Here is a 19643-nt window from a genome sequence, read left to right as displayed (position 1 = left end):
GCAATAATACTATTTATTTGCAAATGTGATAATAATAATAATAAAGTTTATTTCCTTCACACACAACTCTATAACAATACTACAACATTATGTTGTAAACCAAAACATTTGTTGTCTGTAAAACCTGGAGCCCAAACTAGGATACCCTGTGCTATAGGTCTCCAGGCCTACGGATAAAATATTCTGAAAACAATGACTACGACAAGAATTATTTAACTGCCTCCGTGGCCGAACGGTTACCATGCCGGACTGCCACGCAGAGGTCCCAGGTTCGATTCCCGGGCCGGGAGAAATGTTTGTATGGCGTACATTTATTTCTCTCGTGAGTTTGGGTGTAATTTGTGGTTGTCTATGTGTGTGTCCATGGCACCCGCGACACAGGGTTTCCCTAGTGCGGGGCTATGTTGAGTGTGTGCGTTATTTATTCACATAAGAGTTAAGCAAATATTTCATTTAAACAAAGCTAAATGACAGAAAATTAACAATTTCATTTAAATTTGTGTTGCAAAACTAAATTTTTACTTTTTGATGAAATGAAAAAAAAAGATGATGAACACCGTAAGTTTCACGGGCGGTATGGGAACCACGAGCCTCGACTCCGAAAGCCCTCAGACTTCGACTTCGGGCTTTTAATAGAGTCTCGTTCGTAATTCCTTATTTACCGCCCTTAATACAACTATGTACTATTTTTATACCAAAAGGAGAAAATTAAAAAAGAAATAGAGAATGTGCAATGTTACTTACTGCGGCGTAGGCGCAGTGGGATCAGTCTGGAGAGTGACGACCCTGAGCAGCGAGCGCCTGGCGTCCTCGGCCCAGCGCGCCAGCAGCGTCCGAGCGGCTCCCGAGCACTCGGCGGCCTCGCCTTGTGAGGGGCACTCGCGCGCCACGCGGCTCGCCGAGCAGATCCACGTGGCTATCACTGCCTCCTCTTCCACGCTGGAACGATAGGACTATCTCAGTACTCATACGACGTCGAATTATTTGAGTGTGGCATGGAAACCGTTCGGCCACAGAGGCAGTTTGTGTGTAAGCGATAAAATAGTTATCTATCTATCTACCTATCCCTGGATTATGCTTTCGATCAGATTATTTTATTTAATTACGCCCCTTTCGCCTTTATAGTTGTTTAAATTTTCCAAAAAAAGACATGCAGAGAACTGTACACAGTTTTCCCATAACTATGTGATAATTATGATAGTAATGAACATGCTAAACAATGCTTAACAAACTCACAAGTTAATCTTCGCAGCCAGTAACGCCAGCAAAGTAGACCTCAGCCCTTCGTAAGGTTGCGTGTGCGTGCGCAGCACCGCGTACGCGGCGTGCAGACGCGCCCGCGCCGCTAAAGGCGCCGCCTCCACCCAGTGGCACGACTGCCAGCGCTGGCTTATTTCTGACCAGCCTGTGGACTCTGTAAATTATTGTTTCTATTTCGTTTCTAACCTCTTTAAATGTTGTTAACAAGTTACTTTGCACCTTGTAACGATGGCATAGTATTGACTTATGTTCTTGTTGCGAATTAAATTTGATGGATAGACGACGTCGTTAAAAATGATGAAAAGAGCCGTTTTATTTAAAGTTTGTTTTTTAAATATAATATCAAATGACGCGCGCCTGATGGTAGGCAATACGCCTGTCCATAACACTTGCAGTGCCACTCAGAGCTTTAAATCTCAATAATCTGAGGGGCACTACCATTGAGCCCAGCACCCTGAGACATAAGTTGACAAGTCTCGTATCTGTCATTTCACCAGCACCTTTACCCTTGAAAACCAGAACACAGTAATGCTGACATTACTGCTTGGCGGCAGAAATAGGTAAGGTGGCAGTACTTACCTGGACGAACTCCTAAAACCCCGTGAGTGTCCCCGTTAAGAGGATCGGACGAGAGTATTTACACGCATAGTATTTCCAAGTTTAATTGCAGGTTTAATTAGTTATTTTAATTATTTAACTGATTTCTTACCCTTTTGCGCGAGGTGAGCTTTCACAGCGACGTCGGCTAACGCGGCAAAATACTCAAACGTGGTGAGTATCGAAGCAGCAGATATGCACGCTTTGACCATACGCGGGGTCGTTGTGAATACCCATTCTTGCCATATCTGAAATATTGCCATTAATTTATGTATATGTTTCTTTTATAAGATCCAGTGACGGGACGAACAAGTCGCCCACCAGGTAGTAATTATCCATAGCAGTTGCAGTACCACTGAATGCTTTAAACGGCAAAGATCTGAGGGGCACTGCCACTGCGCCGTCACTTTGAGACATAAGTTGACAAGTCCCCGGTGCCTGTAATTTCACCAGCGCTCTTACCCTTCATAACCGGAACGCAGTAATGCCGACATTACTACTTGGCGGCAGAAATAGATAAGGTGGCAGTACTTAAATATGCTTGTAAAAAAATGTAGTAAAACTATTTTCGGTAATCAGTACTTAATGAATATTTGGTGCTTTTAACCACTCCGTCACCCATTGTTTACACTATGAATCATAATTAGACGTCCAAAATGTAAACAAAGAAATGTCATGGAATGTCGTTGTCAAAGTGTGAATGCAGGTGTGTTAAACCTTCTATTTCTAACGAAATTGGACAAGGAGGAGGTTCTCATTTTCTACAACTATATATAGAAACGAAGCACGAATGACATCTATGATGCGACCAAATGGCGACATAAAAAATATTTTTGATCCCGATTGTGTTACCACTGTCATAAAATTATTTACGACCATAAACAAAGTTTTTTTGTTATGACCATTCTATAAAACGAAATTAAGTAAAAATATACATTGCAAAACGTGAATTGTTGTAAGTTTTATCACGTAAACGTTTATTGTTATTTATGTGATGGCCACCGTGGTCGAGTGGTTTGCACACCGGTTTTCATGATTTCGCCATCTCTGAGGTCCCGGGTTCGATCCCAGTGTAGAAACTAAGTAACGAAACGAAACTTTTCTATTGTCTCGGGTCTGGGTGTTTGGGGTACCATCGTTGTTTCTGATTTCCATGACACAAGTGCTTTAGCGACTTACTTTGAGGACAGAACACTGTATGTGATGTTGTCTAATATTTATTTATTTATTTGTTTATTTATTTATTATCGACAAAAATAGAAATTTAAAATGTAGATTTTTGCTCGGTTACTGTTTACGTTTAAGACATCTAATTCTGATTCATACTATAGACATTGGTACTCTACTACGTACTATAGACAAAAATGGTATAAGTAATGTTGAGGTGTATAGCCACTTGTTAATCATAAGTATTATGTATCTACCTATAATATACTCATGTACTTTAATCGATGAGTAGTATTAAATGTTACATCGAACCGAATGATGGTGTTTTCTGTTGCTTCTCGGTCCCATCCTTATATGGCGACCATGCCAGGATCTCGCGACGTTGCGAGATCGGTTTTCAAGTAAAGTGCGAATGTGAACAGGTTTTGAATTATAAAAAAAAAAAATTTGAGTGAAGTAGTTCATAATTAGTATTTTAATGATTTAACTTTTTACGTAAAACCTAACACCCGATCATGTTGCACTCGAGAAGTCCTCGTAAGGGAATTAGGGTTATTGTGTAAAAAAAATAAATATAGATAAAATGTATATAGTAAAAGATGAAAATAATAATATATTTATACAAGAGTTAACTCAAATAATAAATAAAATGCCACAGTGGTCCGGACCGCGCATGTATTGTGAGAGGAATAAAGAAAATAAATGACAACGACATGAAAAGGATATTGCTGAACGATAACCACATGCTGCCCACAAGTGGTCATGCTGGTATTCGTCGAATGCCGAATAATTTACGTAGAAATTATTTTTGGACAGTTACGGAGAAAGACGTCACAGAATTTGTAAAAAAATGTGACAAATGTCAAAGAAATAAATACGGTAAGGATACGAAAGAACGGATGGTGACGGATACGAGTAAGTGCGCTTTTGATAAAGTATTTTTAGGCGCAGTGGGTCCATTGGTAAGTGACAGCAGTAACTACAGGTACATTTTAACAGTTCAATGCGACTTGACGAAATTCGTCGAGGCCTACCCACTTCAGTCTAAAGACACGGTTACAATAGCATCAAGTTTTGTCAATAATTTTATACTTCGTTACGGAATTCCAGGTAAAATTGTTACGGATAAAGGAAGCGAATATATTGTAGTGATGCAAAAGGTCTGCAAATTATTCAAAATAGAACAATTGAATTCTACAGTCTACCATCACCAAACAATTAGGTTCACTTGAAAATAATCAAAAACATTTGACAGCATTTTTCAGAATTCAAACAAAAAATAATCCATCTAATTGGAGTTCATGGTTACCCTATTGGTGTTTCTCATACAATAGTACAGTACACACTGAAACTAGATACACTCCCTACGAGCTTGTATTTGGTAAATCATGCCAGATTCCTTGTAATTTAAATAATGTAGTCGAACCATTGTACAATTACGATGACTATCCATTACAACTTAAATATAGACTGTAAAAGTATTGACTTACAATTATACGGACGTCGGGTCCGCGCTAAAAAGTGTCCGAACATATAGGGCGTTAAAATCGTATACAGAGCGTCATTCACGCTGTAGTCTTCGTTTGTTCGACTGACAGCGAAGCAAGCAAAATTAGACAGTACTGCGATGACATTACAATTTAAATTCAACGTTTTAGCTTTTTCATATTCCTTTACATGTCACTACGTTTAAATAGGTTGACTTGGGACATTTTTTTCGTGGTTTTTGTATTAGAATCGTCGTCCATTTATTTGTAAGTCAATGTGCAAAAGGCACAATATGATGCTAAAACTAACATTGTGAAAAGTAAGTTTACTTTTACTAAAAAGGAAAGGTTACTACGACACTTATGTGAAGTCGATTATGTACAAGTCAAGCGACAAAATTTTGCTACGAAATGGAAATATGGACAATAAATTAATACAGGATAAGCAAACGCAATGTATCAATTTTATATAAAGGAAAAGAGATGTTGTTACACAAAAATCAAACTAAAATGTATTTTAAATAATATTGTATACGTTAGATTTAAATATAATACATATATTTAGAAATTACATTATACTAAAAAATAGTTGTCTTGTATTATTAACTTTTTGTCTTTCTTTTTTTTTTCATTTATTTGTGGCAACAAACAGTCATACATGAAATAGCAATTATTTACATATATTCCTCTTAAAATAGACCTATAGTGCCAGCAGATTATAAATAGATTATAATAAGAACGGCTGTAACATATCTTATAGTTATTTGTAATGATAACATTCTTGTTTTATGCGTTACTAGAGTTTTACATTAATATCATTAATTAATCTTTCTAAATTAAGTGAGCATGAGTAACAAAGTATAATATCATTGATTAAATATATAAGACTTTTCTTTCGCAAGGGGCGTGAGGTGTAATATAGCCACTTGTTAATCATAACTATTATGTATCACCTATAATATACCCATGTACTTGAATCGATGAGTAGTATTAAATGTTACATCGAATCCAATGATCGTCTTTTCTATTGCCTCTCGGTCTCATCCTTATAGTATGATAATAGTACAAACCGGCAACGCAGCGGACGCCGCTGGTTCCATGCACATTATGATCACCGCACGTCCGAGCAACTCTTCTATTTCACCCTCTGACGTTGCGATGTGTGGCGCTGTGGATACAATGATCATTAAAACCGTGGCCTTAAAGTACCTAGTAAGTATAAGTAGACCTCGTAAACGCTTTTGTACATACTTTATTTTTACTGATTTTCGTTGAAAACTTTTTTTATAAAACCAAGTAACGAGACGAACAAGTCGTAAGTCTGGTGGTAAATGACATGCCTGTCCATAGCAGTTGCTTGACTGTGTCACTAGAAACATTTTCGCGAAGAAAATAGAAAAAAAACGAAAAAAAAAACAAACTACCGCAGCATTTTAGTTGATTTTACCACCATTTTCTTTTTTTTAAGTCAGCGGTTGAGGAAGGCAGTTTTAATTCTAGCAATTAAGAGCACTGGGTAGTTGACTGTATGAGTTTTTTTTGCCTATTTATATGGTTCATTCTTAGTAGATAGATATAATTAGAGCAGCGGACAGTTATGGATTTTCATTGGATTTGGCCGGAAAGAAGCCGCATGGTCCATAAATGATCAATTTACCGTGATCGTTTTTTTTTTAAATAATGCAAACATTTCCGAGCATACTTGAGAAGATGAACTTACCAATGTCAGTAAGGGCACTCAGCACAGCAGTGGAGTGTCCGCAAACGTGCGCGGAGAGCGCAGGTGCGCAGGCGGCGCGCACCCACAGAGAGATGGCGGAGCCTCGCTTCACACGAGACGCTGCGCTGCACGTGGACGGTGGGAGCCACTCCGGGCGAATTATGAGCTCGCTTGCATACAGAAGCACTCTGGTTCGAAAAATTAAATGTATATAACACATTATCTCAGTACAGAGTAGTAAAAAACCGGCCTCAAAGGTCGTTTGTCACCCTTAGAGGTGGAATATTTTCTTCAAGTTTAAACGGGACCACTTCTGAGGTATCCTCTTTTCAACAAAAAAGAAATTATCAAAATCGGTTCACAAATGAGTCATCGCGTAACACAAATACAAAAAAATACAGTTGAATTATGAACCTCCTCCTTTTTTCAAGTCGGTTAAAAACTATAACACTAAAACCATAGTATAATATATATACAAGTAGTTCATGAGAGTCTACTACATAAAGGACGGCCCACGACATCTTTAAGTACATAAATGTTCTAACATTTCTACGACTTCTCTCTTTCGTCTCTTTTAGAATATAATTATGTAATAGTACATTATTGCATAGGTCGGGAAGTAAGGGATTGCTGGACGAGTATAATTGCAAGGACGAGTGCCAGGGAGTCCTTGTATTCATACGAGTCAAGCAATCCCCGCTCCCTCTGAGGCATGTATAGTATTTTTCTCAAACAATGTGAGGAAATAATACAAGACTGAAGAGAGGAAAATGTATAATAGAGAAAGTAAAAAATATTAGTTAATATTAAAAGTAATATTTGACGGGCTAGGACAATTGCTAAAAGAAAAGTTATTGTTTTTCCAGGCACATTAATAGTAGTCTGCTGAACTTCTGACGATGTGTTTGAATGTTTATCTATTATCATTACCGCTCTTCTCACTGGCACTCATTTTCGCGACCAAAATACAGACGAAAAAACAAAAGAATACCAAAACACTTTAGTTTAAATGCTACCATCATTTTCTTTTTTTTTAAGTAAGCTGTATAGGTAGGTATTTTTAATTCTCGCAACTATGAACACTGGGAAGTTGTTTGTATGAGTTTTTCTTTTGCCTGTTTATGTAGTTCATTATTAGTAGGTAGATTTAAAAGAACAAACTTCCCGTGTTCGTTTTTTGAAAGTAATGCAAAAAAATATTATCTTTATAATTACATGACCACCAAATTCACAATGATGTTTATCAATAATTTTTTTTAATTATATCATACGGTTGTTTGCCTATTCGGCAAATACAGTAAACACCAAACTCGCGTTACCACGCGCAGGTCGGTTGCTCGACACACATTAAATGAGCCAAATAGTCAAATACGCAAGTAAACCGTCCACACTATGGCCACATTCATTATTTTAAGTCCTCATTTGGCTTCATGTGTAGACGGTCATATTTGTCAGTGTCTGCATGTTTGTCTGTGCGTCAAATATTTTTACAAGTATATCAAACACCCAATAACGAATACAAGTAGCCATGTGAAGTGCCGATAAGATACGATAACAAGTAGAAGAAGATTGTCATATACGTTATAATTCCTTCTGCAACTAGAAGACCACGTACCTGAATTGCAAGACCTCGTGGTAGGGTATAGATGGATTGTAGTATTGGGAGAAGAACCGGTCCAATGCCTCGTCGAGCGCCGCCGCCGGCAGTCGCCACCACGGCAGGTATGTTGCTTCTTCTAATGTCTGTAGACAAGTATAGTTTAGAGTTGGTGTTATGTGGGGCATAATTAATTAACGAATTTTATTTCTATCGTTACATACTTGATTTAATTTAAAAACTTGCACTAAAATAATCTCAGTATAGAGTACTAAAAAAACCGACCTCAAAAGCTCGTGAAATTACATCTATTTGCAAAGTTTTATTGAAATCGGTTACCGGAAAGTGCGCGAAACCAGATTAATCCTCGAGTTTCCATTCCTAAGGGTCGAAACACGAAAGTGGGAAACGGCGCGATGAGAATTCGCAAAGCAGAAAAATGCGACAAATTGCTGCGGTGCGATTTCCAGCGGCAAACCATCTCACCGCCACGGCTCGGGTAACAATTCCTTCGACCATCGTCAACGGTACTGAACGCATCTTTTAAACTAGGTAGCGACATGGATCGTAAAAAGAGTGTTGTGCTGCTATTATAAGAAAGTATATAGGAAAAAAACACAAAAAAAATTTAACATCGCAGCATGCGCGATGCGGAGCAAATCGCAAATTCTTGCGATGCGTCATGCGAGCTCGCAGATTTCTGCGACACGACGTCGCATCGTCATTTTTGTGTGTCGACTCTTAGAGGTGGAATATTTTCTAAATAAACGGGACCAATACTGCGGTACCCTCTTTCCGACAAAAAAGACTCACCAAAGTCGGTACACAAATTTTTTTACTTATCGCGTAACATACATACAAAAAACAATTTTTTGAAGTCGGTTAAAAAACTTATGAATCAGAGATTGCGAACATTAAATGGAAAGTATTTCTAAAATAATAACACTTTCTTAAACATGCTCGGAAATGTTTGCATTACTTTCAAAAAACGAACACGGAACGTTTGTCATTTATGGACCGTGCGACTTCTTCTTGCCCAAGGCCTGCAAAATAAGTGTGAAAAAACAAAACTGTCCTTTTCTCTAAACTTTTAAATCTACCTACTAATAATGAACTATGTAAACAGGCGAAAGAAAAACTCATACAACCAACTGCCCAGTGTTCATAGTTGCGAGAATTAAAAATACCTACCTATACGGCTTACTTAAAAAAAAAGAAAATGCGGTAACATTTAAACAAAAGTGTTTTGGTATTTGTTTGTTGTTTCGTCTTTTTTGTATTTTGGCGCGAAAATGAGTGCCAGTGAGAAGAGCGATAATGATAATAGATACACATTCAAACACATCATCAGAAGTTCAGCAGACCACTATAAATATGCCCGGAAAAACAATAACATTTTCTTTTAGTAATTGTATTGTACAAATTTTAAAGTCAATTTAAAGTTAATTATTATTTTTTTACTTTTACCATTATTCTTCCCCTCTTTAGTATTTTATTCTTTCCTTGTACTGTTTGAGAAAAATTCTGTACATGCCTCCGATGGAACGGGGATTACTTGACTCGTATTAATACAAGGCCCCGGCCTCTGCAATAATGTACTAATTAACCTGTCATTCACAAAATCTCATTTGTCACCAATTCTCATGATGTTTTCGTTAACTATTATTTGTTGTCTGAAGAAAAAGGTTTATCATAACTGCTTCACTGTTTACGTTTTTTCTAATTGTAAAAAGACGGAAGATAGAGTTATGTTTCAGTTTTCGTATGTTAAAATGGCGTCACATCACTAAATTCAAAGATGTCATAGTGCGGTGACCAACCTGTGGCGAGTGTGTCATACTGCTGAACAAATACAGCAGCGCGGCGAGACGCGATGCTATAGTGTCATCTGTGACGTCACGAAGCCATGTCGCCGCTAAAGTACTCTTCCAGGTCGACGAGCACCACGATGTTATTTCTTTATCTTTAGTTGCTGCTATCTGTGAATAAACAGTAAATTCATTTCACAAGATAGCCCTAAAAAGTTGTATTTATCTCTTATCTCTGGGAAAAAGAGAGAACGACACTCGACTTTAAGTTATAACAAAGAAGTAGAACACTTTTGTTCATTTTCAAAACAGAGATATATCCCGTGCGGTTGGATCACTATTTCTATTAATTTAAATCATATATATTGTGGCATTTGTACGGGGTTAGCTCAATAAAACAACGTTTGTTGCTTCACGTACACGTGCGATACACGCCCGCTCACGCCACTGTCTCGTGTCGTCATGGCAGGAACGGCGGGCGGCAGTGTGACATATATTGTCTATGGTACATTATGTCAATACACTACATATATGAAGATGCGTTACCTGCAAAGCAATCTGCAGACTACTGTCACACATCCACTGGTGTTCGGTCCAAGGCAGGTTCGTCAGCTCGACGAGCATCGCTGAGAGCTGCACGCGACTCTCCTGCAATGGACTGTTGTTCACACTGGCGTAGGTTTGCAATGTCCAATCGAAGATTTGTTGGAGCAAGCGTTCTTCGGTGCCTATTTGGTAAAACGGTTTGATTAGATACATGGTAGCTCAGTGGGAATGGATGCTTTTTTATTTATTTATGGGCTATACTTGAGTTCTGTTGATGTATCACAGCTTTACTAGAAACTAAAATTTAAACATAAATACTAAAGTATTTTTATAACTAACTAATCGATTGGTTTTTACTATTGCACTTTTTTTAATAATAATAACACACTCACTCAACATAGCACTAGGGAAACCTTGTGTCGCGGGTGCCATGGACACATGCATAGACAACCACAAATTACACCCAAACTCACGAGAGAAATAAATGGCCTACATTATATACATACAAATATTTCTGCCGACCCGGGAATCGAACCTGGGACCTTACCTGTAACTGGAATACATATAGGAACAATGCAGAATGTAACCTCTAGTATAAGCATTATATATAATTCTATTGGTTTGCCAAATAAATAAATATAACTAAAATATATATGAGACCTTTCACAAGAGGTCTGTAAAAAAACCCTCAACCAATTTGCATTCTTAATCAGGTAAAATATATTCAACACCGGAAAAGGCGAAACGTCTAACGTGCATTTGGAAAATAGTACAGGAGCGTGATTGAAAGTATTTTTTTTTTAAGAAACAAGAATCATAACTCTAATTTTATTTGTTACATGAAAAACTGATACTTTCTAGTTTACCATTATATATACTTTTTAATTTCGATTATATAAATATATACCATATAGAAACCAAGTAAAATAGAGTTAAGAAACTTTACCGGGACAGTCGAGAATGATCTGGTGAACGCTATCGACAAATCGCCGCAGCATGGGCGTGTAGGCCTCGTGTTCGCCGGTGGACGACAACAGCGGTGCCGCAGTGCAGTGCGGGCTCACCCACGCGGACCACGACTCCAGCAGCGACGACCAAGCGTATAGAGCCACTGAAGACAATGTTAATACAATTACTTAAACAAGGTATCTTCTTATTTAAGACCTAAGCTGTTGTTAATAATAAAATACTTGTAAACAATAGATGCGCAATCTGCGCCTTCAAACGGCCCCACGGCGCTGTTGTCTACAGGCAACTGTGAAGGTGACATCAGTCACCATATTGAATTCGAGTGAGTACAACGTCACCGTGACATAAAAGTATCAAAAATGGTAAAATATGTAATTAAAATTTGTAATTCTTGGTTCGAAAATGATCATAAAACTACTGAGGTTACTTTCCACGCATAAGTTTGTTTTTGTTTGTTTAGATTGTAGTAAATAAAAATAAAAATGAAATAAATTTATTTTAAACATCAATGTTGCCAGTACATCAATTTTCATTTGCCCATAATATTGGGAGTTTTAAATCAAGTTTATTCGTTGTAACGTTTTAACGTAAAGTGTAACCATAATACTATTAATACGTAATACTATTAAAAATGATATTTTGTTTGTTTCCCAGTATACCTAAAGAGCGAACGCGCAGGGTGGAGTGGTTAAACATTATACGACTTTTACGAAAAGATGCTTTGAGTAACAAAACACAAGGCAATTGTACAAGCTAATGGTGCAATAATAAAGTATAGTTAAATATTTGTGTATCAAGTAATTTGTAACCTACCCTTGTATAAATTATTTTCGTTAAATAGAAACAGAGACTTTATCGGAAGACAGTATTTTTATCACCTTTATCCAATAAATAAAAAATACTAGAAAAGCAATGAATTAGAAAGTCACTTCTTCATAATTTTAAAAGAACTATGAATTCCAGGCGTGGACCCTTAAGTTCATACATTTTCATGTATATTTCACTCACTCGTTCATTCCATTTCCGATTACTATCTATCTCAACTGTCTCTTTTCACCAGTAAAGCTACAAGAAATTAGGGAAAATTGTTTCTAAGCCGGTAACACTGGTCGGATCCCTTAATGAACTATGACTATCTCATTTTGACATAATAAGTTTGACATTAGAAAAAAGAGACAAATATATTTTTCTTTGAAATTTCAATCAGTTTCAAAGCTAGTCTTTAAATTTGCAACATTTTAGACAACTGTTAGTAGGACATTGCGTCTCTGGTATTATTTATTTATACTCACTGCTTGAAATCGTCGCATTGATTAAACTCTACAACTCTAGATTACTAAGATTATATTACTATTAATGGCTTTACACACTTAACAGAATTACAGAGTTGCTCTTTGTAAATCATCACCATCATCATCAACCCTTTTATACGTCCCAGTGCTGGGCACGGGTCTCCTTTCAGACGAGGGTTTAGGCCATAGTCCACCACACTGGCCCAATGCGGGTTGACTTTGTAAATAAACATATATTTATCATTTACAATATTTATTTAAAATACCATACATCGAGACACCCTGCAAGAGCACGTGTCACTGCTTTGATTTTTCTCATCCGAGTACGCAGAAGCTGTATAAAAACCTCTATTGCAAAGAGATTATTAAGAATTTAATTTAAAATTAAGATTTGACATTTTGTCATTAAAACTTAGAACTCACATTCTCTTAAATTAATTTAATTAAGTAAATTGTATGCCATAAAATTGGCAATACTTAGTGATACAACAAAATTGTTGTGTTAGTAAGTATTGCTAATTTTATAGCAGAGTAACATTACTATTGACCTTCTAGACGCGCGTACGCAAAACATATTATTTGATTGATTAATTGATAGAAAGTTTTTGTTTCAATGTAGGTTTAAGAGTCGTAAATGACAAGTTTTGAACATCAACTTAGTATAGTAATATATTCGTGTACCACGTTGTAACGTGTAATCGTATTTTCGTCGACAACACGATTTTCAAGATCAGATTTAGATATTATGCCGGCTTATACGGGGCGGCACGGGATTTTTAGATGACGAATAGTAGTATACCTTAAGATTATAACATTATAATTGCAATTTCAATGATCATTATCGCAGCTGCAAAATAAAGCTGCGGTACGCTTAGGGATGCCGAGCAGTCAGCCTCCGAAATGCTTCGGCAGCCTTCGGGATGCTTCGGAAGGCCGAGTGAGACTATGAGCTATGAGGGGAGGCACCCACGGCAAGATTGACCTGAAGCGTGTAGCTAGCTAGTATGTAGGGAAGCCGAAGGATCCCTTGCCGAGCCGTCACTTTAATGGAAGTTCATCTTGCAACAAGACAGATAGTGTAGCTTCTCCATTTACCTCTCTCGGGAGAATAGCTCAACGCAACAGCGGCTGCGACAAATGTGCGGTGCAACGTGCGCACAAGATCGGCGATGTACGGCGCGTACACTTCGTAGTTGATATTCTTATTAGCTTTCAACTGCGTGCGCGCGTCCCACCACATGACGCCTAGTTCTCGAAGTAGGTGGCCGAGCTGGGAATACAAAAATGTTCTTTAAAGCTTACATCAAGCTCGTGACCATCAAAAACCTATCACTATCACCATAGTATAGTAGGACAGGTGGTGTAACTCCATAATCCACAATTTTTCAGTAGCAGTAGAGCTCCTGGTGAAACAGTTCGTCCAGGGAAGTACCACCTTACCTATTTCTGCCGCCAAGCAATAATGACAGCATTACTGTGTTTTCCGCATTTGAAGGGTAAGGATGCTAGTGAAATTACAGGCATATGGGACAAGAGTATCATGGTGCACACAATCAAAAGCCTTGGAAAGGTCACAGAATAGCATTAGCATCATGTGAGTCTTCCCATGCATGAAATACATCGACCCCTCCTACGTAAAGTATCGTATGTCGAAATTGCCAAGTTTACAGGGAAGCGTTTTAAAGTTCTCCGTTTTATTCGGCAAAGCTCGTTACTCAAATAGAGTGATCATCTAATACATCATCTAACCGATATCTAGGATTTTATAATACTCTATGTGAGTAACGAGCTTTGTCGAGTAAAACTGAAAAATGCTAAAGTCACGTGTTGTGCTTATTTCAGTGAATTCAGAATATTTAAAAGGCTCCTCTGTAAACTTGGCAATTTCGACATACGATACTTTACGTCGGAGGGGTCGATATGTTTTATCAACTCCACACCAGCATCGGTTGTAGAACGATCCCGAGTGAAACCAAATTGTTTAGGAGACATTAAATTATTAATGTAAAAATGTGCACACATCTGATTTAGAATAATTTTTTAAAATTTTTTACATTCAGTATTGAAATAAGGTCTGAAATTGGTGGGGTCTGAATTACTACCAGATTTAAAAAGTGGGATAACTTTGCTTTGCTTGTTTTTCACGAGGTCACGGAAAAACCCATCATCAACAAATTTGTTAAAAACACAAGCTAAGTAAGGTGAAATACAATCAACTACAGAATTAATTACTTTGACGAAAAGACCATCAAGATCAGCAGTATTTTTAATGTCTATCGATTTAAAGGCTTTAACAATGTCGCTTGGAAGTACGTGACGTAACTTTAAATTAGTAAGATTATAATTAGATTTACTAATTTGTTTTTAATAACAATATGTAATGTTTTATAATATTATTTATGCATTACATGATTTTGTTTGTCAAATAAAACCGACAAAAAACCTTACCTGATCAAACGTCACGTCTCTGGCATTCGATTGAACAGCTCGAACGATGTGCGTCCAATGCGTCGGCGGCAGCGACGCTGCGACTGACGCAATTGTGCACTGCGTTATGTGCGCGCAGAGTTCTGTCGAATTTAACAACGTTGCCGTGTGGACGCCTATTAACTGTGAAACAATATTTCATTAAGCAATAAATTAATAAAAACCAGTTGTAGCGATCAAACCATAATTTATAAAAAAATTATTTAGCTAATTGGATATGAAGCTATTATTTCTGGAGTTAGATCGGGTATATTTGTTTTTTCAAACAAATTCAGGGAGCGTACAGATATGACGGATGTGACGCGAATGCGCCTGTTTGCGAAAGGCTCGCGAACTGCACACGAGCATCACATTGTGCGACAACGCGTTGTAAATTAACTTGTATTTAATTGCACGCATGCAGTATGTAGTGTTGGGTAGGACATGAAATTAAAATGAGTTTGAGGGTGTAGGTACCTCATTTGAAAAAATGAGGCGGTACAATGTCCTACTTCAAATGAGGCAATGACTTAATAGACAGAATATTAAGCACATAACACATAACTTGATGATATCAACTAATTGGATAACTGAGGTTATGATATAGTATAAATTAATGCTTATTTTATAGTACTATGGTAGTATGATCACATGATGTAAAATCAGCTAAAAAGCGGGCAGTGCATGACCAATCACTGTTGCATTTGTTGAATTCGAAGCAGTGTGACTTGAGTGAGGCTGTGACATGAAGCAATGACATGAGGTGAGGTGTGAGGTGGGACATTTTTATGACATGAGGTATTGTGACAAACCAACCAAGCGAGTGGTACAAACGCATTGCCTCGTGTATGAGAAACTCAACACTAGCAGTATGCACGCAGCGCACATGCAGCGCGTTCGCGGCACATTTGCCAGATCTGTACGCACCCTAACATTTCGGGCGCTTTGCAGGTCCTATGGTCACGGCTGACTGAGATGGTATATGATTCATCAACCAGTTATGTTATTCACGCAAACCACTCTCAGATGGAGAGTTGTACGCCAATCCTTGTCAATCTACGAACATTCATTCTTTCTACATGACCAAGCTATAGAAGCATCTCCTATCCTGGTCTCTACATCATCTTTCATACCACAACGCTCACTTACTACACTGTTTGGCATTCTGTCTTTAAGACTAATACCGCACATATTACGCAACGTTCTCATTTCTATAGGATTCACCCTTTTTATGCTTTTTCTACCACACCCAATATTGAAAATGCACAAAACCTTGTAGTTATCAACATTCTGATAACAAATACGAGAAAATGTCTGCATTATTGAGTTGAAGTAACAACATTCGCATATTTATAATTTAAACAACATTTCGTAAATCAAAAAATCACACAATAGTTTTGATTTAACTATAAAGGCTACATTACATAATCTCAGTTCAGAGTACTAAAAAACCGACCTCCAACTTTCGTGGTTCTATCTATCTATTTGCAAAGTTTTATTGAAGTACCGGAAAGTACGCAGAACTGGATTCATCTTCTAGATTGCCACTCTTAGAGGTGGAATATTTCCTTCAAATTTAAACGGGACCAATAGTGAGGTACCCTCTTTCCAATAAAAAAAGAATCATTAAAATCGGTTCGCAAGCGAGTTATCCCGTAACATACATACAAAAAAATACATTTGAATTGAGAATTTCCTCCTTTTTTCAAGTCGGTAAAAAAACGTTATGAAGCAGTGGTTACGAACATTAAACGGAAAGTATTTACAAAATAATAACATATTAAAGAGTCATTCACAAAATGTCATTTGTCATCAATTTTCATGTTGTTTTCGTTAGCTTTTATTTGTTGTCTGAAGAAAAAGGTTCATGATCACTGCTTCTTTGTTTACGTTTTCTCTAATTCTAAAAAAGAAACATAATTACTATATAGGAAATGAAACTATTTTTCCGGATTTAAATCGCGTATATTTGTTTTTTCAAACAAACCGACGTAGGTTTGTTTGAAAAAACAAATATACGTAACAATCGCGAAAACCTAAGAACTCGATAACTACTATATAATTATGTTCCAGTTTTCGTATGTTAAAATGGCGTTATATCACTAAACTCAAAGATGTCATAATGCGGTGACCTATAATGCGGTGGTCTTTCCAACAAAACAAGAATCATCAAAATCGGTTCACAAATGCCGTATCGTTATCGCGTAACATACATAAAAAAATACACAGTTAGTACAGACGAATTGAAAACCTCCTTATTTAAGTCTGTTAAAAAACAGATAGTATGCAAATATTGCACAAATATTGCAAACCAAAGATCCATGAAATCAATTAATATTACCTCTAGCAAAACGTTGTGTTCCGGTTGTGCATTGCCGAAACGCTGCGCAGCGGCCACTAGAGCGTCCAATACAACGCGCCGTTGAGCCTCGGGCTGTCCAGCCCACCACGATATCTCGAACTACGCGTCAATGAACAGAACAAAGTTAGATTCTCTCAACAAGATATAATATTTTTTTCTTTTCTCAGCCTGGCTGGTTTTAACTACATTTAGAGATCGAAATCAACTAAATGCACCATGTTAAGGGTGTGTTATGATTAGTGTTGGGTAATGATAAATTTTCATTTTGAAAAAATCATAATTTTCAGAAAAATAATATTCTTTCGGATATTTTTCCAAAATGTTTCCTTTAATTTTCCATATTTGACGTTGTCAAAAGTTGAAGTTACTGAACGAAAACGATGGAGCCATTATAAGGGTTTTTTTTCGATGTTGTGAAATCATTTTAAATTTTAAAACGAGTTTTCTCTAAGTGTCTTTTAGCTATACAAGTTTATTTCATAATTCACGCTAAATTAAACTTCAAAAGATATTTCTAAACGTAAAACATAATATGAGCCTTCGAAATTATATGTTTCCAATTTTTCAAACTTTTCCTACTTTTCGTCTAGCCTATTTCGGTTTCTTCTATTTGCACAAACTTTGTGACAATGTATTTAAAAATACAGCTTATTGTACGGTAAAGTAAAGGGTTTCTTTATTATTATTAATATAAACTATATGATTATTAATTTTGACGACCTCTGTGGTCGAGTGCCTTGCCAGTTTTCACGGTCTCGTCATCTCAGAGGTCCTGGGTGCGATCCCCGGCCGGGCGAATGTAGAAAACTTTTCTATATTGTCTCCGGTCTGGATGTTTGTGGTACGGTCGTTGTTTCCGATATCCATAACACAAGTGCTTAAGTTACTTTGGGATGTGAACAACGTATGTGATGTTGTTTATATACAAAAAACAAATATTATTAATGTCTCTAAATATGTGCTAGAAAGCAAACTTACCTTAGATAAGTAGCTAAAAACTGCATGTTCAGAGAGCTTGGACCTCAGTAAGGCAATGTATACGGTAGGCCAGTCATTGGGTGCCAGACGTCTTGGCGACACCAACGCACCGCACAGCGATTGCTGCAGTGGACTGCTCTTGTCACTGCTCCATTGGGAGATCAGTTCGCAGACGAGGTGGGCGTCGTGGCACAGCCAACGCTGAAGCGTTCACATAAAGATAACTACTTAATTGTATGATGCAACCAGGATATTGGAGAAGGATCTCTGTTACAAGAGGTATCATTTTAAACGAAGACCTTTGCACCATGGGCAGTGGATAAGAAGTGTAGTGTATCCAAGACGCACACACGTACTAACGCACGCACGCACGTACGCACGCACGCACGCACGTACGCACGCGTACGCACTCGCACACAAATCTCGGAATTTTACCAAAAAAACCGCTGTATTATCCGCTATATAAAAAAAAATCATTGGTATATGTGAACTACCAATAGGTAGTTCACACCAATGAATTTTTTTTATATCAACTGAACTAAATAGAGCACGTATACTATACGACCTACATTTTTCAAATGACTTTAATTTAATTTGTTTAAAAATATAGATTCTGAAATAAAGCCAGTGTCCCTGCCGCAAAATGAACCGTACAAGTACGGGGAAATTTTAAATTCGAGCTGAGGTAGGCGACGAAAGTGTAGAATTCGCACGGCAAATAATAATTACTCGGTTTAAAAGGAGTTTCTTCTAGTGATGAGTTCGATTTCCAGTAGGACTAATTTGGGATATGAACATTTCTAAATTAGATCTGATCTGGTCCTGGGAAGTGCCCCACAGTGAATTCCGTTGCTCTGGTAATCATAGTACAGGGAATTCCCTAGTTTGAGACGAGGCAGTTGATGTGGCTATCTGGTACATTATTATTATTATTATTATAAACCTTCCGAGATCTCTATCCAGCAGTGGGCCGTAAATAGGTTGGTGATGTTTAGTAATATTACAGTTTAAGACTTCTTTTAGACCTGGTAATTGATTATTGCTGGCCATCGAATATATAACCAGAAATAGAGACGAAATGTCATTTAATTTGTTTTAAAACTATTCTGCCAAATCATTAATGTGACAACTGCGCTCCGATTGGCCAGCCCGAATTCGAAACAATTGACGGGTGTCGTCAATTGTTTCACTTCAAATCTACCAGTTTAACTTGAGCTATAATGGACGAAAATTGCAAAATTAGGGGAACGTGGGGTATTGGGAGCCCGCGGGTAATGAGAGCGGTGTTAAACTGGACGTTCCTAATGCTCGTATTTGTGCAAACGGTACTGCTATGTCTTCGTTAACGTTCGCCAAGGTTCGAGTCCTGTGCGCGCCCCCGTAGAACCCAGCGT

The 19643-nt window shown here is 37.4% G+C and overlaps 1 protein-coding gene across 1 annotated transcript in view; it reads right to left on the bottom strand.

Moving 5' to 3' along the window:
* LOC113237963 (ectopic P granules protein 5 homolog) overlaps nt 1-19643 on the bottom strand; it is a 67569-nt gene that overhangs the window by 2219 nt on the left and 45707 nt on the right. Inside the window, exons 19-31 of the mRNA XM_026474680.1 lie at nt 18250-18450; nt 17251-17370; nt 14892-15053; nt 13539-13713; nt 11129-11293; nt 10183-10364; nt 9649-9807; nt 7847-7974; nt 6232-6419; nt 5582-5679; nt 1970-2105; nt 1237-1414; nt 745-939 (exon numbers count right to left, since the gene is read on the bottom strand). Coding sequence (XP_026330465.1) covers nt 745-939; nt 1237-1414; nt 1970-2105; nt 5582-5679; nt 6232-6419; nt 7847-7974; nt 9649-9807; nt 10183-10364; nt 11129-11293; nt 13539-13713; nt 14892-15053; nt 17251-17370; nt 18250-18450 — 2087 coding nt within the window. The remainder of the gene's footprint in view (nt 1-744; nt 940-1236; nt 1415-1969; nt 2106-5581; nt 5680-6231; nt 6420-7846; nt 7975-9648; nt 9808-10182; nt 10365-11128; nt 11294-13538; nt 13714-14891; nt 15054-17250; nt 17371-18249; nt 18451-19643) is intronic.

Source organism: Hyposmocoma kahamanoa, unplaced genomic scaffold (genome assembly GCF_003589595.1).
Source record: "Hyposmocoma kahamanoa isolate Upper Pololo Valley unplaced genomic scaffold, ASM358959v1 94, whole genome shotgun sequence".
Lineage (NCBI taxonomy): Eukaryota > Metazoa > Arthropoda > Insecta > Lepidoptera > Cosmopterigidae > Hyposmocoma > Hyposmocoma kahamanoa.
The sequence above is the reverse complement of the archived record's forward strand: the minus strand, read 5'-3'. Positions and strand labels throughout refer to the sequence as shown.